Source organism: Natrix helvetica, assembly GCF_964273705.1.
Source record: "Natrix helvetica genome assembly, chromosome: 1".
In the NCBI taxonomy this organism is placed as follows: domain Eukaryota; kingdom Metazoa; phylum Chordata; class Lepidosauria; order Squamata; family Natricidae; genus Natrix; species Natrix helvetica.
In genome coordinates, this window is record NC_138548.1 from 66170571 (window position 1) to 66195849 (window position 25279).

General features: G+C 37.9%; 1 protein-coding gene across 1 annotated transcript in view; it reads right to left on the bottom strand.

Annotated features, from left to right (window-relative positions):
• The window catches only part of DPH6 (diphthamine biosynthesis 6), a 232551-nt gene that overhangs the window by 179222 nt on the left and 28050 nt on the right, over window positions 1-25279 (bottom strand). Inside the window, exons 4-5 of the mRNA XM_081939901.1 lie at window positions 3525-3598; window positions 272-390 (exon numbers count right to left, since the gene is read on the bottom strand). Of these exons, the coding sequence (XP_081796027.1) occupies window positions 272-390; window positions 3525-3598 (193 nt within the window). The remainder of the gene's footprint in view (window positions 1-271; window positions 391-3524; window positions 3599-25279) is intronic.

The following is a 25279-nucleotide window of genomic DNA, read 5'->3' on the forward strand; positions in this document are numbered from 1 at the left end:
CAAAATGATTTTTCTTTACTTTTTTCACTAGCTGGTATTAAAAATATTTGAGTAGATCCATTAATTGTTTAGACATAACATTGTGCAACTGAAATTCCATTCCTCATATAGATATATTTCATACTTCACTTACTCCTGATGAAATTTTCTGCCCTTGAGTACATTTTAATTACAAAACAGATTAATACATTCCTGTAGCTATGCTATGGTATTGATTGCTTATTGACAAAGTAGATTCACCACAGTTACTAGAGATAGTTTGAATTCTTACCAATAGCTGCTACTTTTATTATTATAGCTTGAACTTTCAAGGATATAATTTCTCTCAGCAATGTGTCTTGATTCTGGCGCCACAGGTATGCTAAAGGCTGCAGAGCAAGTCTTTTACAACTGTTCGCAGAAAGAAAAGATGGATATGTCATTATAAGTAAACACAGATCATTTAACTCTCTAAGCAACCTTGCTTAATTTAGACAATTACAATAGGTGTACATAAAGAGAGATAAATGCAACATTGAATCCACACATTTCCCATTGCAATGAATTTTTTCTGCTCCACACCTCCTATCCAATCTGTTGCTCAAGTCCCAATCTGTTCTGGAGTATCTCTCAACTTGCATAGCAGATGTAAAGGGCAACCATATAGATATTAAGCATTTATTCTTGCATCTACAAATGGAATGACATTATAGGATCCCATTTAAATAATAACTATCCAGTGACAACACACTTCATCAATACTTTAAGGTCATTATAGCTCTTCGGTTAAATCAATTTTCACTGGCTTTTTTCCCCCATTTCCACCAACCCACTCCCTTCAATCAGGGGCATCAGAAGAAGATTAATAGGAGACAATGCCTGTTGAAAGAAAGAAAGAAAAATCCCAAGTAAGACCCAGCAATTGGTATTCAATTTGGAGAAGCCAAGAGTATTTGAGTTATTTTACCAGTGGTATCTTGGCACAAAAAGAACCTGATTAAAATGATAGCTTTTAAAAATTGAAAACAGCAAAAAAAAAAAAAAAAAAAAAAAAAAGGAGAGAAAAAAAGAAAAGGGGATGATGAGGAAGTGGGTGGGGCGGCAGTAGCCACAACATGAATGGATTGTGGGAGTGGCAACGCTAATTGAAAAAGTAATCAGAAAGAAAGGAACACTCAGGCAAAACAAATGCGAGTTTCAGAGGTAAATAACAATGAAAGGAGTCAGACAAAGCTCTGAACAGATGCACTTTAGAATGAAATGACACATTCAACCAGATGCTTCTGCACCTAGAAATCTGGATGTAATTCTTTCCTTCTTGAAAAGATAGACTTTATCCTTTCTCTTCCCTGTAGCCCCATATTTCACTAGATTGACAAAGAAAAAAAAAGCCTCTGGCAAACTCCTTCCTTGCTACCTAACCTCAGCGGAGTGAGGAGAAATGTATTTATTTGGGAATTTAGCCAAATGCCCTCTGGGGTTTCTTTTCTAGAGGTAAAGATTCTAGGCAAATGTTATGTGCTTTCTGACTGACAGGAACCTCCAGAGGTTTACTTGGCTAGGAGTGCTCATTACACATTTCATTAATTCAAGCAATGCTGCCTGGATAATATGTAATAAGGTAAACTACCTGGAATTTGGAGTGTCAATGGCTGGCCATTGATTTTGTTTTAATCAACTTTATTTGCTACATTGTGTGTTGTCCTTAAAGTTACAGGCATATGTAACAATTCTCTAAGGCAAGCAGAAAAATCAGATTGCAGCCTTCCAAAAAATTGGTTAGCTACATGCTCAGCTACTAAGTTTTCAAAATAAAGTATAGCATCCGTAGTTCACTTGAATAACCATACATTATTCTATGTTATTCTATCACCTTCATTTTCTACGAACTTGTAAACTGACATAGATTAGGCTTTTTTCACATACCCAGGACATCCACACAATGGATCAGATAAAAGAGTGGTATTATTATATATTTTATATGGCTATAAGTGGAATACTAAAGAAACATCAGAATGTCACACAATTAGTTTCAACTGTCTAAAATAAAATGAACAAGACAAAAAACATAGCAGCATTTCAGTACTATGTCAAAAGTTGCTAATTAGATCTTAAATAATAGTGTAAGAAGATAAGCTTCATATGTTATTTTCAAGTAATAAAAAGATTTCAAGTAATAAAAATGTATATTTTCCAAGCAGTACACATGCACTCATAGTATCACAAAAGAAAGTATCATTTGGGACCACTATAGCAACATTATTTACACAAGTTTAATTTAAACATCAAAGTTGTCACTCTGATGCATTCCTAAGCATTTGTTTTATTGGTGGAAAGTTACTGTGAAAAAAGTAACTTGTTTGGGAAGTGGAAACCTGTGGTGAACACCCATCAGTGTGCTTTAAGCAATGTACAATGTTTGAAGCTTTGATTACCGAAGGTGCATCTTCAATTGAAACTCATTGCTGAATGCAGGCTGCTTATGGTGATGACTATGGTGACATGAAGATTGCTCATTGCTGGGCCAAAAAAGTAACGATGAACCAAGAAGAACTGATCAAAAAGGATAACAAGAACACATGGGAAAGGTTGATGAACTGATTAATGACAATTGACAGATCACTCAAAGAGAAATTTCTATGAACAGTTCTTCAGAAGTTTTGTGCAGGATGGCTTCCACCTGAGCTGACAGCACAAACGAAAGCTTCTAGAGTCGAAATTTGGAACAATTCTTGTCATAATACAGGAATGAATTTTTTACTGCCTCATAATAGGTGCTGAAAAATGAGCTCATTGTTGTGACACAGAAGTTAGCGTCAGTCCATGGAATGGAATATAATTGCAAAACTAAATAAATTCAAAACTCAGGATTTGTCAAGAAAATTAATTAATACAGATTACGTTATTCACGTGGATCTTCTTAAACCATGTACCACTGAACTCAGAACTTTATATTACAACACTCAAAACTGACTGAGTAGAGTTTGGAGCCACAAGAAGGAAATTTTCCTGCAATACGACAATTATAGGTTTCAGAATTTACAAGCCTGGATGGCAGTTGCAAAGTATGTAGCAAATGGAGATGAAGTAAATACAGGTGACATTAGATTACAAAAGGATTGTTTTCATATTTATTTTATCAAAATGCCCTTATTTAAAGTTATGGAGGTAAATGAATTAGCTTTCCCTCAACTCTTACATGTTTAGATAAATTACTGTAAGGTTTAACAGGCAAGGATGGGCTTCGGTTCATGAAATCTATATTGTTAGAAAACAAAAGCCCATAAAAGATAGAAAACATAGCTTATCTTCCCTTTCTTGATAGGATCCCCATTTTTAAAAGTTCAGTCTTTTTGATTTGATAATTATATGTTTAGCACCATGTGGCATTTAACGAAATATTTAATGAAACATTATTATTATGCCATCATTTGACATAAAAGCAATAACTTTTCTGATCTAGCCTACACCACAGAAATCAATAGCTCTGTGGCCATGTATGACAAGTTGCCCTAATCCTGTAAGGAATCTCTTATTTTACTTACACATTTTCCACGCGGACTCGTTGATAATCTGAAAGAATGGCCCCTACTGAAACAGCTTCTACCCCTTCTTTATCCTGCAAAATATTAATATATAGAAACAAATTTAAAATAAATCTTCAAAGCAGTAAGAAAAAGTTCTTCAGTACGTAAATCAGCAGCCATTACAAGAGATCCCTTTAATTTCAATCAGGTAGTTTACAGTGTATTTGTATTTGTGTGTGTTTGTGTGTGTGTATGTATGTATGTATGTATGTATGTGTGTGTATATGTGTGTGTATGTGTATATGTGTGTGTGTGTGTGTGCACAAATACAACACAAATATAAAAAGGCAACATTAAAAATAAAAATATGGTTTTCTGCCTGGATGGTCCTCTGTAATGAGCCAAAGGACAGAAAGGGGGAGTAGTGAGCTCCCTTCCATATTTGGGCATACCAGAGGTTGTAACACAAATACATACCTATTTCCCTGGCCTAGCTGATAAGGAAGAGAGGCTGTGGCTTAGTGGCAATTACATCGGCCTAATATGGAATACAGCCCTGGTTCGATTCCCAGTAAGGGTATGGTTAGGGGATGAGAGCTAAATAGCTTGAAATAGATCTATACTAGTCTCCCTTTATTTATTTATCAGCACAAATACAACACAAATATAAAAAGGCAACATTAAAAATAAAAATATGGTTTTCTGCCTGGATGATCCTCTGTAATGAGCCGAAGGACAGAAAGGGGGAGTAGTGACCTCCCTCCCATATTTGGGCATACCAGGGGTTGTAACACAAATACATACACACACACACACACACACACACATTATGTGACATATAACTGACATAATGATCTCCAGAACTTTTAAAATATATTGCTCACTGAGCTTTCGTTAGCAACTGCTAAGATCGTCAGAGTATAAAAGCCATTAAAGGGATACCTGCCTTTATACAATGTTAATCAATTTGGCCATTGCACGTGATAGACCCATCCACCCGCCTCCCACCTGTGATTAGCCCTGTTGTTTTTACATCAAGCATGTTAATCAATGCTTCTATTCCTTCCTCCCTTATCGAACACAGCTTGGGCTGTTCCTCCCCAGGGAATAACAGCTGAACTGCCTGATGTTGATTTAACAGCATTCTCTCTGGCTTCCTCCAACACCTCCTCCCTCTTCTTCTGTCTCGCAGGCGCATCTGATATATTAACCAGCTTCATTTATGGTTTTGCCTGTGATCTTGTAATTGGCTCGGCTGGTTCATCATTGTTCATATCTATTATAGCTTGAGGCAATTCTGCCGGGCTCCTCGGCATTCGACCTGGGCTGGCCATGTCCATATCTGCATGTCCAAAGGTGTGTGTGTGTTGTTCATCTCTACTCCCAGATAGAAGTTGGTCTCTGCTCATCCTGCCAAATCTTTCATGGTGCCTCAATACCTGGTAAGCAGGTAGCAGGTCGATGTGTCTGTTGATGGAGTTACTGTCAGAAAACCAGGCTTCTTTGAGTAGGCATCCCCCTTTTGTTACATCATGGGCAACAACCTCTAGAAAGTTGAATGTATGACTGTGCTCTTTCATGTGTGTCCAGATCTGAGAGTGCTGTTCTTTGAGGCGGACATACAGATCTGATAAAGATGTGCCTGCTCCTTTGCTTTGGCCGTCCGTGTGCTGCAGTGAGTGTCTATCCTATTGAACAATGGCCGGATGCAGCTAACTTTGTGTGCAGGGGGGGTGATTGCTCTCCTTGTGTAAAATGCGATCTGTGTTCGTGATTTTTCGGTACACACCTGTATCAAGGCTCCCATCAGAACTGCGGCTGACTAGCACATCTAGGAAGGTGTTGTTGGCCTCCTCCTCCATTGTAAATTGAATGTCTGGGTATTGGCAATGGCCAACATGATTAACATTGTATTAAGGCAGGTATCCTTTTAATAATAATAATAATAATAATAATAATAATAATAATAATAATAATAATAATAATAATAATAATAATAATAATAATAATAATAATGGCACAAACCAGCAGTGGTAATTCCAGTGGTAATCGGCACACTGGGTGCTATTCCAAAAGCACTGGAATTACATTTAAAACAGTTAAAAATTGACAAAATCACCATCAGTCAAATGCAAAAGGCTGCACTGCTTGGATCTGCACGTATATTACGAAAATACGTTACGACGTCCTAGGCCCCTGGGTGGGGCCCGACTAGTAATTAATGCCAAATCCGGCGAAACAACTGGCCGTTGTGATACACTTCTGATAATAATAATAATAATAATAATAATAATAATAATAATAATAATAATAATAATAATAATAATAATAATAATAATAATATTTTATTTGTCTCCCGAAGGACTCGGGGCGGCGTACAATAAAAACATATAAAATACAAATATGGACAATACATACACAAAATAGACATATACGTGGAGGAGGTAGACAGATGGATGGAAACAATTAAAATCACAGTTTAAAATCCCCTAAATAAAATCACAAAATTAAAAAACCCGTCAGGAGCGATATCATCAAACTATGGTTGAGCCAGGCCAGCTACTTGGAATAGGTGGGTCTTGAGCTTTACACGGAAGGCACGGAGGTCAGAGGTAATCCTAATATCCGGGGGGAGGTCATTCCACAGGGCTGGGCCCGCCACAGAGAAGGCTCTGCTCCTAGGCGCCGCCCCCCGGCACTGTCTGGTGGACGGCACCTGGAGAAGTCCCTCTCTGTGTGAGCGAATTGGTCGCAGGGATGTATGGGGCAGAATACGATCCCGCAGGTATCTAGGTCCTGAGCCATGGAGCGCTTTAAAGATCGTTATCAAGACCTTGAAACGCACCCGATAGACCACAGGAAGCCAGTGCAGCTCGCGCAGGAAAGGTGTCACATGGGAGTACCTTGTACTCCCCATAATTACCCGCGCGGCCGTATTCTGGACCAACTGCAGTCTCCGAGTGCATTTCAAGGGAAGCCCCATGTAGAGAGCGTTACAGTAGTCCAGGCGAGACATCACCAGTGCATGAGTGACTGTGCGCAAGGCGTCCCGGTCCAGTAGGGGGCGCAATTGGCGCACCAGGCGAACCTGGTGGAACGCCCCCCCTTGCCACGGCTGTCACATGGTCATCCATGGACAGCCGGGCATCCAGGAGGATGCCCAAATTGCGCGCCCGCTCCACGGGGGCAAGTTGTACGCCCCCGATGGCCAGGGATGGGATTAGCTGGTTGAACCGGGGGGCCGGAACCCACAGCCACTCCGTCTTGGAGGGGTTGAGCTTGAGTCGGTTGTCATCCATCCAGACCCCGCACTTCGACGGCCTCGTTGGGGTGGTTCGGGGTGGAAATGTACAGCTGAGTATCATCAGCGTACAGATGGTATCCCACCCCGAACCCACGGATGATCTCACCCAGCGGCTTCATGTATGTGTTGAACAGGAGTGGCGAGAGGACCGACCCCTGTGGCACCCCACAAGTAAGGGGGGTTAGGGTCGACCTCTGCTCCCCTGCCAACACACGTTGCGTCCGACCGGAAAGGTAGGAGCCGAACCACCGCAAAACGGTGCCCCGAACCCCCAACCCCTCCAGCCGGTGCAACAGGATACCATGGTCGATGGTATCAAAAGCCGCCGAGAGGTCTAATAGGACCAGGATAGAGGAACAACCCCTATCTCTGGCCCTCCAGAGATCATCCACCAACGCGACCAAGGCCATCTCCGTGCTGTGCCTGGGGCGAAAGCCGGACTGGCTTTTAATGGCTTTTACACTCTGATGATCTTAGCAGTTGCTAACGAAAGCTCAGTGAGCAATACATTTTAAACGTTCTAGAGATCATTCTGTTGGTTTCTTTTATAACTACACCTGAAACTCACATTTTTAGGACAAATATGTGTGTGTGTGTGTGTGTGTGTATGTATAAATATGGGAGGGAGCTCACTACTCCCTCTTTCTGTCATTCGGCTCATCACAGAAAACCATCCACACAGAAACCCATATTTTTATTTTTAATGTTGCCTTTTTATATTTGTGTTGTATTTGTGCTGATAAATAAATAAAGGGAGACTAGTATGGATCCATTTCAAGCTATTTAGCTCTCATCAGCTAGCCATACCCTTACTGGGATTCGAACCAGGGCTGTATTGCATACCAGGCCGATGTAATTGCCACTAAGCCACAGGCTCTCTTCCTTATCAGCAAGGCCAGGGAAATAGGTATGTATTTGTGTTACAACCCCTGGTATGCCCAAATATGGGAGGAAGCTCACTACTCCCTCTTTCTGTCATTCGGCTCTCTTCCTTCCCTTATTGCTGTGAAATGTGAACTCATATTGATTCACCAAAGTGTGCAAAACTGATATACTACAGCTTTAATGCAAAATAAATGTTTAAAATTATACAATGAATCATTCTGTTATTAGCACCAGGACAAATATCACCAAAGAGGTTAATTTCCCATTCAATCAGAAAGCAACATTGTGTACCCAAAGATTAGAAAATAATGCCAGCAAGATATGGAAACCATACAAAGATGAATAAAAGTATTCATAGTATTAAACAACCAGTATATGCAGTCATTAACAAAACAGAACAACAGGGAATTTGGGAAGGACCCAATGTAATTTACCCTGTATATAGTCAAGCTATGGAACTTGCCACCACAAAAATAGTGATAATTATCAGCAGGTTTAAAAGTGGATTATACACATTCAGAGAGATTATGCTACTAATGGCTATTAATCATATTGGTGCCTGGGGAAATGCTCTATCTTAGCTATAAGCTTCCCATAAATATCTATTATAACATTTTTAAGAGCAGAATGCAGGGCTACCTAAGTATATTAACTGATTCAGCAGGATTTTCCCATTATTATATTTCAACTATATAAAGCCTCATTAGAGTATGTATACTTTTTATTAAGTAATTTGTAATCTTCCAATCTCCCACCACCCCTTTTACAATCTGATAAGTAAGGATCCTTTCTGAGTTTCCTTCTCTGCCCATTATTTAGCTGTGGGCTATGCCCTCTTTTACATGACCAATCCTGCAGACTCAAACTTGAGACAGATAAGGAATATTGTGAAAAAAGCAACCAACAAGTGCAGCTATCTTGGAACTACAAAAATGCATCTCATATTGTCCTTTGTCAGCTATGAAACAACTGAAATATTAGGAGATGTAGTGCAAGGCCAACACAAGGGAAAATGCATAATTATGAGTGATTTCCTTAGAGAAATGGAGCCACTTGCTACAGTCAAACAATTTTCTAATTAAAAGCAAATTTAAACGAAGAACATCTTGGAGTATATAAATATCAGGAATGTGCTCCTGTGGCTATCCAGTAGAAATGTTTTCAGTACATACCTCACATTCTTTGCTGTGAGATAATCCTTGAAGCAGTTATGTAAAGCCTTTGGGAGGACATTCTATCTTAGTAAATTCAAGAAACAGTTTGAAGGGGGATTTTGGCTCATTATGATGCACACTTCCACATGGTTCACATCACATCAATGCTAATTTTTCTCACTCTTAAAAGATACTCTATGTATTATATGGCATGTCCTATAACAGCGATGGATAACCTTTTCTGGACTGAATGCCTAAAGCGTGCATGCAAGCACGCGGATGCATGCATGTGCACCTGAACCCTCAAAATGCAATGCGCATGAGGCCCCCACGCATGCACCCTGCCCCAAGTCCCCCTGCCCTCCACATATGCGCAGCAGAGACCCGAAGACCAGCTGGCCACCAGGAGGCTTGTGCACATGTGTGGCAGAGTTGAACTAGGGCATCGGAGTACCCACAGAGAGGACGCTGCATGTCACCCCTGGCATGCATGCCATAGGTTCACCATCATGATCCTATAATGTTATAGGCTCCACAGTCTATATAAATCTATGACCACCTCACTCTAAGATGTGATATTCATTCTGTTTTTAAAAAAATCAAAGAAATTATAACTTAACAGTGTCATAAAAGATTTTTATTTCATGATATGGAGGCAGAAAATCTACAGATGCTTAAACTGATAAGTACTATTGATGAAAGTCATTAATCACAACAAATACACAAAGGTTCATTTGATATTGTATTTTAAAAAATTGAAGGGTGATTTAAGGCACTGAAATCTGCAGCACTTAGAGGAAGAAAAATGAAATGACAACTGAACATAATCTGAATGCAACATATATTGATTATTGTAAGTTTCAAAAGTACAGAGTTAATATTCAGCAATAAACCCCTTTTTATCCACAATGGAAGAAAGGAAGTATTCATTTTACATGTCATCAAATAAAGAACAGATAGTCCTCAACTTACAACAGTTTGTTTAGTGACCATTCAAGTTACAACAGCTCTGGAAAAAAAAGTGACGTATGACCATTTTTCAGAGTTACGACCTTTGTAGCTTTGCCAGCATTACATGCTCAATATTCAGATGCTGGGCAATTGATTCATATTTATGGCAGTTGCTGTGTCCCGGGGTCATGCGATCCTCTTTTGCAACCATCTGACAAGCAAAATCAATGGGAAAGTCAGATTCACTTAATCAGTGTTACTAATTTAACAACTGCAGTGATTCAATTAACAACTGCGGCAAAAAAGGTCATAAAATGGGACAACATTCACTTAACAAATGTGAAATTCACTTAACAAAATTCGCTTAGCAACAGCAATGTTGGGCTCAACTGTGGTCATAATTTGAGGACTATGCGTGTTAATGCTTAACTCATTTTAATCTGATGTTATTTATTCCTGCCACGAAGGAATAAATTCTCAAATCCTGAACTTTCTATCTATCCCCCTTTCCTAAGACAGGATGAAAAGTATGGACAAGGGCAAATTCTGTCTCTTCAAATGTACATTAATGACAAATGAAATTCTCATTAACCAAGAAAAGCCTCCAGTTATACTGATTTCAGAGAAAGTCTGTGGTGTGTACAACAATGAGAGGGACTGCTTCAGGTACCTAGAACTTTACTTAATAAGTGCCCTTGCCTTCTAGCCTTGGTAAGAAAGAAAACGCTTAGAGTACAGGAGAATTCCCAAGTCACTGGAAGACTCAGGTATCAGGAAGCCTGTCCCTAGAGGGGAAAGAAAAAACAAGAAAAAATGTTAGAAGGACCCATAAGAAAGCAAAAAAAAATTGCTATAGGGAGACTTGGCTTTTGAAGAGGCAGAAATGGAGATTAAGAACGGCAGCACAATCAAATGGGCTTTGCAAATGCAACATAATGAGCCACCGAAATTCTCATATTACTTGTGTAGCACGGGCAACAGTATTTTGATGGAGAATTCACTAATAGGAATCTTTCAAAGCATCTTTCTTTAAGTATTGTTGAAGTAAGCAAGAAATAAAATACTACTTCCTGTTTTATTCAAAGGGGAAATATATGGCATCCATATTAAATATAATACACATTGAATACCACAAAGCATATTAACACCAGAATCACCTTTTTTAAAACTGAATTTTGAAATATATATGACACAATCTATGGTATTTCTTAAACTTTGCTTCCTCCAAAAGCATCCAGTATTTTTCCTTTTTATATTTTGTTTTGTTTAACATTATTTATATACCACCTCAATTACACTGGGCATGAACAAAGCAGCTGTCACACAGGAGCTACAAGTTGTTGATGTCATGTGATGTCAGTAACCTCTTTTTGTCCCCCTGTAGATGCCTATAGTCACATATCCTGTGTATTGTTTTCTGTCATAAAGCTCTGAGTTCTCAGGAAGTGATTTTCTGTGGGTGAGATTGGAGAGTGTACATCACAGTCTAAAAGGATGTTTTTTGCTCATCCCTTCTTCCAATTATAGGTCTTATATTCTCTTCAAAGCTGTCCTTAAAGACTGAGGAACTAATGTGGGTGATCTTCAATATGAAAACAGTAACATAGCTAGAATTAGAAGGCTATAGTTTCTACAGAGTCCAGGAAAAGCATCATTTAATAATTAAAGACAGATGGGACAAACGTTTTACCTGCTGTATTGTGGTTTATTTCACATGGTCTATAGTTTTATTTGATTAGAGCACTTGTATAAGAAGCAGTATATCAAATGTTAAAAGTATTAGCTATCACTTAAACTCACATTTGTTTAAGACTAATTGTGAAAAATGAAAAGTGAAAGATACAGATGGTAGATCAACCACAAAGAATCCTGTGGAATCTAGATGAACAAATTAATCTTTGATTTATGATGTGTGTGTGAAAGAAATGAACACATACATACAGTATCTCAGAGCCACCATCATGTTGCATTGGGCCTACGACTCTCATGGTAGCTAGTAAAGCAATCTTAGGACCAGGGTAACTGCATATAATGGTGTTAGATCGGGTAATGAGAAGGCAGACACAGGCTTAACGTAACAACAGCTCTTTATTGTAATGGAACAAGTCTGTACAATCCAGCAACTTCTTGGTCTGACAGCAGCCCTTTTATAGGGAGCTGTCAGGCCTCTTAGCCAATAGGATTAAACCTCTGTTCCCGCCTGAACAGAGGACCTTGTTGGAAACTATAGCAGACAGAGTTAATATCTAACAAATGGGTTTCCTCAATTATCAGTCTGGCTGCTTCATCTCGCAAAATATACTGCAAAAATACTTGGCCCTTTACTGGTATTTTCTGATGTCAAAAAACTAATTTGACAGATTTAGTTAGTCAGACCTGAATGGGAGCTCAACTAGGAATACGACACCAAAATGTTTTTTTTTAAAGAATGACAGCAAGAGTAAAATACTTCCTTTTGTTGCCAAGAAATCTTTATAGAAATGTCCATGAAGTCACTGACAGTGACTAGAGTTTGTATTTTTATTTTCCATCCCTGATAAGCCTTACCTCCTAAGCTTTTCTTACAAGTTGTCAACATTTTTCCAAGTACAGATGTATATTTACTTATATCATGATCTTCCAGACCCTTCACACAGGAAGGTTATTTTTCCTGTACATATTAATGTGACTCTTTGAAGATGGCCATAGCAGTTTTCTATACTATGGCAAGATAGTGGATACAAAAGATCACCACCTTCTTTTTAAGCATGAATCTGACATTAAGTTTAAACTTTCTTTAAGAGGCACCATAAATTGGTTTCAACTATATAGTTATCCTTGGACTCATGACTGGTAGCTTAGCAACCATTCAAAATTACAACAGTTTTCTACTGGGATATTTAACAACTCAGTTCTAAAGTTCCAATGGCTTGCATTTATGGCAATTTACAGTTTCCCTGGTCATGTGATAGCAATTTTACATTTTTGCCAAAAATCAACACTTTCAGTTTTTAGTAAAACCATCCCATAGTGAACAATTGGTTTGCTTTAATGACTGCCAAAAAAGTTACTGAATTGGGTGATTCACATTATAAGCATCATGACTAAGGGCCATAATGGGCAGGCTCCATTGATGGTAGTTAAGAATGTTATTGAGAAATATGCCAGAATAGAACTAATTCCACCACCCAATTAATGTTGTCAGCCAGGCATTAATTTGTGGCAAAAGAATTGCCACCACTGAAGTTATAGTTAAATTCATTGCACACAGAGAATAAATTAAGGACAGCTTTATCGTTTTGTGCATCTCTTTACCTCAGTAATGCTGTTCTTACTTCCAATGGAAAACAAACAACTACTCCCTTGAACAAAGTCTACTCAAAACATTATTTTAAGCTTGGCTTTTTGCCAAAATATGACCATCGCACCACAGAAATGTATTCTAAAGTTAATATCTGTTCATAAATGAATGTTGCTCATTTAAGCAAAAATTTAAATGCCGCATTGATCATTGTTTTACTTAAAATGTATTAAACAGGACGTAGGAGGGACAAAAATTCTATACAGACATCCTAAAGATTATTTTTTTAAAAAAAAAAGCCCAATAGAATATATTATTAAAATACTATGTGCTACCCAATTGACTTATGAATTAAAAACAGTATAACTACATGTGGTTTTTAATCCTCTTCAGCAAGAAGAAAATTAGTGACAATGCTTTCCATTTAATTAGTATATTACATGTGCTGTAATTATTAGTGGGAAATGTTATATTAATGAAAGTGAAAGTTAACAGTAAATTACCTTGTAGTTTTTGTCAATTTCCCAAGCTACTGCTCCTTAAGATAACCCCTCTCCCTATAGTGCTTTTGGTGTTTTTTTCTTGCCTGATAAACATGATGATTAAAAAGCAGACAGTGCAAACCTTTGATACTTTTTAAATTAAATCCATGGCCAGCCTAAGGGCTGTGTTGATTTCAACTAAATGTGTCAGTTAATCAGATAAAAAAAATATCAGTAACTCAAAGAAACAGCAGCCTAAGGCTTCATCAGAGCTAAGGAAAGCTGAACCAAATAAGATATTCAGACAATATCACATTATGAGTAAAGGTTACTGATAAGCATAAAGCCAAACAGAGCTGCTCATCACCTTAATAATATCTATCTTTGGAAAACCATTACATACAAAAATCAAATTATCACTTTTTAAAAAGCAATTAGAAAAAAGGGTTACTATGCCAATACACTATTAAATTGAACGTGCATTAGGAAAAGCTTATAATTATGCTTGCAAACATGAATGCTCCTTTAAGACCAACAAAATCAGATAATATGAGATAAACAGACAAATTATATGAAATAATAATATGCATAATATGAAAGAATAATATGAATTCACATTTGATACAAGTTTTCAATTTGGCAAGAATCATTGTACCAAATAATAAATAAAACCAACCCTGATTCAGATATTTACTTTTACAATTTCACAATCAACCTAAGTAGGAATAAGTGCTATTTAATCATGTTACAATCCTCCATCATTTTTCCTCATCCAGTAACATTACTACAGCCCTGGAAGATGTTACAGAATGTCTGCCACCTTGTAGGAGAAAGGATGCTTTTCACAACTCCGATCAAATGCTATTCTGTAATTGAGGAAGCAGGGAATTAGGTAAAAACAATAAGTGACAGTCCAAGGCAAAAAGCTTAACCACAATGTTCCAAAGGCAATCTATGTCCCCATGGCCTTCTCAATGCCTCAGGTCTTTAAAATGTGGAAGTAGGTTATTTGCTGGGTTCAAAAATGGCATTAAACCAAATTGTAATTTGCATGAATTTGGCATGGCATTAACTGGAAACCCAGCAAATTATGGCATCAAAGGACCCTTAGCTGATTTTGCTGCTGTGAAATAAATGGGTAGCCTTAGAGCTATAAAACAGCTTCCCTCTATACATCACTATCCAGAGGGCTAACAGGGAAGGTAACACCTAAGATCTATGATCCTCAAATCTGGTGGTCGCTGCGATAGGAAGGCTATTATAAAAAGTGGGTCTGATACGGGGTGAAATTCTACTAGTTCGGACCGGTTCAGGAGAACTGGTAGTGGCCATTGGGCCTGGATCACCGAACCAGTAGGGACCGCTGGCCGGCCATGCCCCCAAACCGGTCTCCTGATCGCCGCTCGCTTGCTCTGCCCAACCCAGTCTCTGCTTTCCACTGTCCCAGCCTGCTTCTCCTACTCCCTTCCCTGCGGTCCGCAGCCATGCCATGCTTGCCTGCCTTCAATGCAGCCTTCCCAGGCTGAATCCTCTAAGCTCTGAAGGTAACGTCCCTTGGCTCTTAGCAACTCCATTGCAAGCCGGCTGCCTCCATCTTCCTCTCTCACATGAAGATGGGGAGAGGGTGGTGAGGATAGAGAGGGTTGCACACTGCTTTCAAAAGAAACACACAGCCTGGCACTTGCTGCTGCAGTGGTGGCGAGAGCAGCTCCAGAGCCTCTAGGTGTCAGAGGAGCAACGCTGACTTTTGGAGAGGAGGAGAGAGCTGTGGGAAGAGCCGGGGAAACAGCAGTTCCTTCTTCTTCTTCTGTGCTTCAGGTCGGGAAGGTTCCTGAGCGCTGAGCAGCAGCTGGAGGAGGAAGCTAGGAGTGAGTGATAAGGGGCAGCTGAGCACTTTTGTTTCTATCTCTCCCCCCCCTCCACCATTTCCCAGACTGGGTGGCCGAGGTGGAAAAGTGGGCAACCTTCGGCGCTAGGAGGTATTGGGTCTGGCTTGGTGAAGGGGATCAGGCTGGTCAGGTGCTGATCATCGGAACTTTTTAAAAAGCATTTTCTACTAGTTAAAATGCTTTAAAAAGTAAAAAGAAAGTTGGCCATGCCCACCCAGTCACATGACTCGCCCACCAAGCCACACCCACAGAACCTGTGGTTAAAAAAAATTAGATTTCACCACTGGTCTGATATCTATTTGTCATACAACTAATCTTTTTTTGCTCCTGGCAGCAAAGTCCTTCAAAAGAGCCTGAAGTGGTAGTGATGCAAAGATTCTGGGGTAACAGCCAGGAAGAAGCATCAAACTTTTGTTTTGCATTTGTTTTTTATTTCCCAAATATTTGTTTTGAACAAATGAAAGTCAAAATTGCACACAAAACACCATCACCTATTTGTCATTTCAGTAAATTAATGAAGCAATAGTGGAAATCATATTTCCTTTGTTAAACCACTGTAAGTCAGATACTAAGGATATTTCCCAATAACCATTTGCCATCAATCACCTGATGGGTAGAATTTGACATATCAAAAATCTTTTCTACTGATAGCAAAGATTCTGAAATTTCCTTCTGTAATTTCCATAGCATTCCTCAATCTGAAACAACAAATTTTCAGATGAACAAGAAGGAGGAGTTACAAAAGTATATTTTCCCCATGGTGTTTTGGATCCTGATGTTAGTGAGAACTTAAATTAGATAAATAAACCTATAAATGTGATTATACAGTAGATTTTATAGAGGGCATACACAAGTTCTATCAGTGCTTAAGTAACTGAGCCACAGCTATAGGAGTCAATGATAAATACAATATAAAGAGCAAAAAATAGTCATAAAATCATTCCCGGAGCATGAAAGTACATCAATAATTCTACCCCAGACTAAACAAAAGCAGAAGTTTTCAGTCTGTAGACTTTTCTACTGTTTTTTTTTAAAGCTTCAGACAGGAAATGGGCCTTTTAAATATATAGAGTTCATTAAGGGGTCCCATTAAATGTACCACACTAGTAAAAGTTTTTGCATTCAGAGTGCAGTTATGAACCAGAGTTTTAATGGTCATGTAGAAAACATGGTTGTCTATAAAGAACAACCTGATCCTTTAAAAAAAATAACATCACATCATCAAATTATTAAAAACCTTACTTTACCAAATCTTCAGAATCAATAGCACAAAAATACCCATTTAGGAACTGGAACATTTCCATATTTCAAAATTAAGTAGAGACCACTGGAATAACAAAGTATGTATACTTTTATGAATTTAAGGTTTTTCCTGTTCCCCACATGAAAGCTACAATCATTCGTCCATGGGAAGAAGCAATCTAGTGATATTTTTTTAAAAAAATGCTTGGTTGTATATGGGACTTCTTGGATGCCAAGTTCTATATTCCATAATACAAGAATATTACAAAACATGTATTTCAGTTTTCATGTCATTAAGGATTATAAAGCAATTACTTTCAGCTGAAAGGAACCAATTACTAATGAGTCACTCAAATGATCATTAACAAAGGATTTTGCAAATTGCAATTTTAATAGTATTTGAGTAAAAATCTCTGAAGAGAAAATGAAATAAAGAAATGAAATTAACTGTGATAAATCAAAAGAAATTACAGTTTAACAATGACTTGTCATTTATTTACCATAACAAAATAAATGCATAGGGAGATTTTACAAAAATACAAAGGAATTTTTTTAGCAAAAATTAAGCTATTGGCCACAACTGTGAAACAGCTTATTCACAAATAGTGAAAAAGACTTTAATATATTCTATTGGGGGGAGGGGGGGAAGTGACTTGAACATCGTTCCTAGTGCAGCTTAGAATTCAAAATTTGGATTCAAGGCAGGTTCCAAACAAATATAAGTACTTTTGGAGTTCATAAAAAGCTTATATCTATATTTTTTCATCTTTTTCAATATATCATAGATCTAAAACACTTCCTAGGTTAATGTTATTAATAAAACATTTGCAATAATAATAATAATAAAAAAAAATAAAAATAAATAAATAAATAAATAATTGGTGCAAAGGCAGTCAAAAAAAGTGAAGAATTGGAGTGCACCTGGACCAGATGAGCTACATGGTTTCTGGCTAAAGGCACTTACAAGTATGCACGAAAGATTGGCAGCCCAAATGAACCAGATCTTAAAAACACCTGAAAATGATGAATGGATGACAACTGGAAGGACATTTTTTGATCCAAAAAGATAAAGAAAAAGGAAAGGACCATGGAAACTATAGGCCAATCACCTGTTTGCCAACAACATACAAGCTCCTTACTGGTATCATTGCAAACCAAATTTACAGATACTTGGAAAGAAATGACTTGCTTCCTGTAGAACAGAAAGGATGCTACAAAAATTCAAGAGGAACAAAGGACCAACTGCTGATTGACAAGCTAATACTAAAGAATTCAAAGAAAAGATGAACCAAGCTGACAAACATTTTGAAGAAGGTGAACTGTGGATATGAACTTGCAAAGAAAGGACTGAAAATTTCACACTTGGTGTACATGGATGATTTGAAGCTGTTTGGTAAAACAAAAGCTGAACTGAATTTATTAATTGAAAGCACAAAAGAATTTGGAATTGACAAATGTGCAACAATGGCAACCAAGGCAGGCAAGGTCCTAGAAGATGATGGAATACAACTTGAAAATGAAGAAATGATAAGGCAGTAAAACCAGAAGAAGGCTACAAGTACTAGGGGATTTTAGAGGCCTCTGACTTAATGCATAATAAAGTCAAGGAATTAACCTCAGCCAAGTACATTCGACGAATTCGCAAGTTATTAAAGTCCAAACTGAGTGGAGGAAACATCATAAAATCCATAAATTCCTGGGCTATACCTGTAATTCGATACTCTGCAGGAATAATTGACTGGACCCAGATGGAGTTGGACAATTTGGACAGAAAAACAAGGAAGCTTATGACAATGAATCATGCTTTGCACCCTAAAAGTGATGTTGACCGATTGTATCTAAGAGCAGAGGGTGGTCGAGGACTCTTACAAGTAAAGCAGACTGTGAAAGACGACACAGCTTGAATGATTACATCCAGAAAAGTGAAGAACCAATGATTAAGGAAGTAAATAAAGGAGGCCTTTTGAAGACAACTAAGTTAAAAGCTGAATATAAAAAAGAAGTAATTGAGAAGCGAGCTGAAAATTGGAAAAGCAAAACTATGCATGGCCAATACTTGAAAAGTATTGAAGGCAAAGCTGACCAAAAACTTACTTGGAACTGGTTAAGATTGGGAGCACTGAAAAAAGAAACAGAAGGCTTTATTTTGGCAGCTCAAGAACAAGCCTTAGCCACAAACTGCATGAAGGCAAAAATTCAACATGTTACCACCAACAGCAAATGTCGCCTCTGTAATGAGAAAGATGAGACAGTCGACCACTTGATCAGCAGGTGCAGCAAAATTTCACAAACTGACTACCTACAACGACCGCGTTGCTAAGTTTATTCACTGGAAATTGTGCCAAAAGTTTGGATTTGAGTACAGCAAAAACCACTGGGACCATCAGGTTGAGAAGGATTTAGAGAATGAGAAAGGCAAGATCTTGTGGGACTTCAGAATCCAGACTGACAGGCACTTGGCCTACAACACACCTGACAAAACAATAATTGAAAAGAAAAAAGTATGGTTCATTGACATTGCAATACTTGGTGATGCACGAATTGAAGATAAACAGCAAGAAAAAAAAATACCGGGACTTGCAAATTGAGGTTGAGCGACTGTGGAAAAAGAAATCATGTATTGTCCCAATTGTAATTGGAGCCCTTGGAGCAATACCTAAAGGGCTACCTCGCTATTTGGAAATTCTAAATTTACCTGACATGAACATTCTTACTCTACAAAAAACCACCCTACTTGGAACAACTTATATCCTCCGACGTTACCTTAATAGTTCCTAGATTCTTGGTTAGGACTCGAGCTGTTGAGCTGCCAACCAGCCCCAAAGGCTGTGAATCGCACCAAAGATTAACCACATAATAATAATAAATACATAGCATACTTGATGAATAATATAAATGTAGCATTAGGGTTTGATCCAAAGCAGAATTAAAATTCTGGATCATTCATTCATTCATTCATTCATTCATTCATTCATTCATTCATACATTCTCATTCTGGTGGGAGGTGACGTTGGGACCTAGAAAACACTGTGCAAGAGCCACATGCAAAACAAGGCGTCCATTAAGTCATAGGAAAGGTGGGAAAAAGAAACATCAGATTTAAATTAGGTAGTTATCTACTTACAGCTACAATTGGAACTGGAATTTTGTTTGCTTTACAAGGCAATCGTTACACATGACCAGATCTGATTTTAAAATAATTTATACTGTGTTTAAGCAAATCACACAATTGTTAAGTGAATCCAGCTTCCTCAATTGATGTTGGAAACCAGTTGGAAAGGTTGCAAAACACGATCACACTGCAACCAATTATAAATGTAAGCCAGTTGCCATGCACCCAAATTGCAACCTTGTGACTGCAATGTGATGGTCATAAGTGCAAAGACTAATATTAATTCACTTTTTTTCGGGACTATCATGAGATGACCCATCATATATTGAGAGTTAGGAAGGGACTTCATTCTCATTTTGAGCAAGGGCCATGCTACTGCTTCTAGCTGTTACAAGTAGGATATAAACCTAACAGGTGAATTTAGAATTTATAAGGAGCCATGCAGGTCACCAAGTTCAGTCTTCTTATTCAATGCTTCCACTAGGTATAACCCACTCACATAACACACATGGCTTCATCATATAGCTAAATAATAAATGCAGTTTTTTTTTCCTATTCCACAAATCTTTAAAATACCAAGAAAAGGATATTGCAAAAGATAGGAGATAATATTGAAGGGAATCTTAATTTCAAGCTTGATGACCGCATCTTCCAAAGAATAATGCAGACTACATTTAATGAAGCATTATGCAGAGAATTCAATCAGAATACTCTGTGTCAGGTTTCTTTGTTGTGTGATACCGACAGTAAGACATCAAAACGGCAGATAGGCACTCCATGAGCTGACATGAAGAACAGTTAGTTGCAGGATTGATTCACTGCATAATGATCATTGGAAGCAATGACATTATTACCTTAGAAAGGAAACACTATTTTGTCTGTGTATTAGTTTTTATAGAGAAGAACTTAAGACTAGGCCATGAAATTATTTTGGTGATTCAGATTTTACCCAAAATGATATTAGTTGTAACAATCATACTAGAGGCAAACATTGTTTTTTAAAGTTTCAGTTGCATTTTAGGAAAGGTCCACACACACCCCCCACACCAATTTTTTTTCAAATGGTAGAAATAAGGACTCAATACCTATGAAATGGAGAACGTTAAAAATGCATTTCGTTACCTCCTAATAAAAGACAAAAAGCAAGACCGCAAACATTAACTATTATTTATTAATCCATCCACATGTCCTCTAGTAATCAGCTCCAGCAATTCCTTCAGCTTCTTCTGGTTCCCATGAGTTCTTCACCTGGCTGCTACTCCCTATAAATACATGGAAGTTGCTGTCGAAGCCATTGGAAGCAGGGTGACTCAGTGTGACAATCAAATTTGTGCATGAATAGTTTCTTTTATTGACAATTTTCAAAAGCCTTCCTAGGTTAGGTGTCTTAAAATTCACTGAACAGGGACCAAATGTCCGTTGGCTTATATTATATAGTATATCATCAATAACATACCATGCTGTTCTGCCATAAAATAACGTAATTGAACCTATGTCACCATTTCTATTACACCACAGTACTTTCTGAAATTCTATATTTAGTTTACCAGGACTTTTTTACCCACTGCATTGCTCACATTCTTTCTTCCTCTTTCCTCCCTCATAATTCCAAAAATATCTTGTAAAATATGAGTTAAGATGACGACGATGAGTAATTATTTTAAGCCAAACACTATTGTTATCTCATGTCTATCATGTGCGTGTTGAATACATGTTCACTTTCAGTGCTATGCTTCTATGCTTTCCATCATATTTTTTTAAAGAAATACATTCAGTTCTACAAAAATGCATTCTTTATAGTTAATTTCTGATTTTAAGTGCTTACATAGTGACTTTTATAACATTGTATATTTTGGAAGGCATACACACACAAGCTGTATTAGCATTTAAATTAATTTGCTAATAATTCAGAGATCAGAAATATGATAAACAACTACACCCAAATGAACTGCAATGGGATGACGCAATGCAGACTGAAATAATGCTTTTTGAATCGCAAATATAATTTTTTTTTTTTTTAAATTACAATCAAAAATGACCACCCTTCCTGTTTTTATTGCTAAGAACAGTTCATCTTATGCACTCTGAAGTGTTGGAGACCATAGATATGCAAATGAGTAACGAAAAGCACATTTCCATTCAATTTCCACATACGCTTCCTGATCAAGCACCAAAATCCAGATTGAGTAGCTGCTTCTGCAAATGTTGTCTTGCAGAATCCTAAAACTGTGCCTCCATTTAAAAAAAAAACCCTGACAATTTTCTCTACTCTTTCCTACTTATTACAAATGCACAACAGGATAGGGGAAGAGAATGTGTTAATGGCTCTCAATTAATTTGCTAAATTTATATATACATCAACTTTAGCTACAAGGCTCTTTTTAATGGCTCATCATACATTATCAGAAATTACTTGCTCACTCTATCATCTATCTATCTATCTATCTATCTATCTATCTATCTATCTATCTATCTATCTATCATCTATCTATCTATCATCTATCTATCATCTATCTATCTATCTATCATCTATCTATCTCTATCTATCATCTATCTATCTATCTATCTATCTATCTATCTATCTATCTATCTATCTATCTATCTATCTATCATCATCTTCTATCTATCATCTATCTATCATCTACCTACCTACCTACCTACCTATATCAGGGCCCACCATGTCTACCTGAGTTTATTACATTAAGCAATAATGAGTATGATTCTTACCTAGTCCAATGGATAAACTTAGCCACTATGGTTAATAAGCTATGTTTTATGACAATGTGATGTGAATCCCAGGCAACTGTGGCTAACAGAATTATTAACAAAATGCCACTTTAGTCCAATGGGTTGAATCCTACCTATAAAGTCATAGGCGATGGGTTACAAAAATACAATACAATACAATACAACAGCAGAGTTAGAAGGGACCTTGGAGGTCTTCTAGTCCAAACACCTGCCTAGGCAGGAAACCCTATACCGTTTCAGACAAATGGCTATCCAACATCTTCTTAAAGACTTCCAGTGTTGGGGCATTCACAACTTCTGCAGGCAAGCTGTTCCACTGATTAACTGTTCTGTCAGGAAAGTTCTCCTCAGTTCTAAGTTGCTTCTCTCCTTGATTAGTTTCCACCCATTGCTTCTTATTTTACCCTCAGGTGCTTTGGAGAATAGTTTGACTCCCTCTTCTTTGTGGCAACCCCTGAGATATTGGAACACTGCTATCATGTCTTCCCTAGTCCTTCTTTCCATTAAACTAGACATACCGAGTTTCTGCAACCGTTCTTCATATGTTTTAGTCTCCAGCCCCTAATCATCTTTGTTGCTCTTCTCTGTACTCTTTCTAGAGTCTCTGCATCTTTTCTACATCATGGTGACCAAAACTGAATGCAGTATTCCAAGTGTGGCCTTACCAAGGCATTATAAAGTGGTATTAACACTTCACGTGATCTTGATTCTATCCCTCTGTTGATGCAACCTAGAACTGTGTTGGCTTTTTTGGCAGCTGTTGCACACTGCTGGCTCATATTTAAATGATTGTCCACTAGGATCCAAGATACCTTTCACAGTTACTATTGTTGAGCAAGGTACCACCTATACTGTACCTGTGCATTTCGTTTTTCTTGGTTAAGGTATTACTGCAGTTGAGCAAAAGTCTCCAAAATGGAAGGGGAAGGAGTCCCTGTGGAGTCATTGGCTAGTCATAGTGGGCAGTGCTCATCTCTGTTTCAAGGCCATTGAGCCTGTGGTATCTAAAAGCATTTGTGCCATTATGTGGCAAGCATGACATCACGGAACACTGTTACCTCCAAAATGGAAGACAAGGTGAAGAAATAGCAAATGTCCTCGTGCCACTGTATTCCATACTTCCATGGGGCAGTCTCAGACATGGTTTGGCAAATACAGAATTAAAAAAACAAGGCAAATTGGGTTGTGCATCTCTTAACTTGGCTTTTTGCCATTTCATTTGTCACTTCAAATACTGGAAGAAGATTTAGTGCATACCACAAAGAAGTTAATTTCATTAATGTATTGTTGTAAGGTCAGATGGCAGTCTGGCATTATGGTTGAACTTTGCTAGGCACTGTGTAAGCACATTTTCACACAGGCACACACACAGACTATAACCCCTAGAACTTGTAATACTTCAGTTATTCATACTTATTGATGTGAACCAAGGGCATTTTAGATTACAATAGATTAGCAGAGTTGGAAGGGACTTTGAAGGTCTTCTAGTCCAATCTCCTGCTTAGGCAGGAAACTCTACACCACTTCAGACAAATGGTTATCTAATCTCTTCTTAAAAATTTCCAGTGCTGGAGCATTTACAACTTCTGGAGGCAAGTTGTTCCCCTGATTAATTGTTCTAACTGTCAGGAAATTTCTCCTCACTTTTAAGTTGCTTCTCTCCTTGATTAGTTTGCACCCATTGCTTCTTGTTCTATTCTCAGGGGCTTTGGAGAATAGTTTGAGTCCCTCTTCTTTGTGGCAGCCCCTGAGATATTGGAACACTGCTATCATGTCTCCCCTAATCCTTCTTTTCATTAAACTAGACATACCCAGTTCCTGCAACCGTTCTTCATACATTTAAGCCTCCAGTCCCCTAATCATCTTTGTTGCTCTTCTCTGTACTCTTTCTAGAGTCTCAACATCTTTTTTACATTGTGGTGACCAAATTTGGATGCAGTATTCCAAGTGTGGCCTTGCCAAGGCATTATAAGTGGTATTAACACTTCACATGGTCTTGATTCTATCCCTCTGTTTATGTAGCCTACAACTGTGTTGCTTTTTGGCAGCTGCTGCACACTGCTGGCTCATATTTAAATGGTTGTCCATTAGGACTCAAAGATCCCTCTCACAGTTACTACTATTGAGCAAGGTATCACATATACTGTACCTGTGCGTTTTATTTTTCTTGTCTAAATATAGAACCTTACTTTTTTCACCATTGAACTTCATTTTGTTAGATAGTGCCAAATGTTCAAGTCTGTCAAGATCCTTCTGTGGAGTGTTGGCTATTCCTGCTACCTTAGTGTTGTCTGCAAATCTGATGACTTCCCCGTCTATCCCCTCATTCAAATCACTGATGAATATGTTAAAGAGTACTGGGCCTAAAACAGAGCCCCGGGGTACCCCAGTGCATAACTCCCTCCATGTAGATGTAGTTCCATTGAGAACTACATGTTGAGTGCGTTTGATCAGTCACTTACGAATCCATCTGGACACATTTTTCTATTTTATCTAGTAGCAGGTTATGGTCCATTTTATCAAATGCCTTATTGAAGTCCAAGTAAACTATATTGACAACATTCCTCTGGTCCACTAATTTTGTCACTTTGTCAAAGAATGCAATAAGATTAGTCTGGCATGGTCTGTTTTTGACAAACCCATATTGACTTTTGGTTATTTCTTTGTTTGCTTCTAGGTGTTTGGTGATTGGTTGTTTGATTATCTTTTCCAGAATGTTCCCTGGT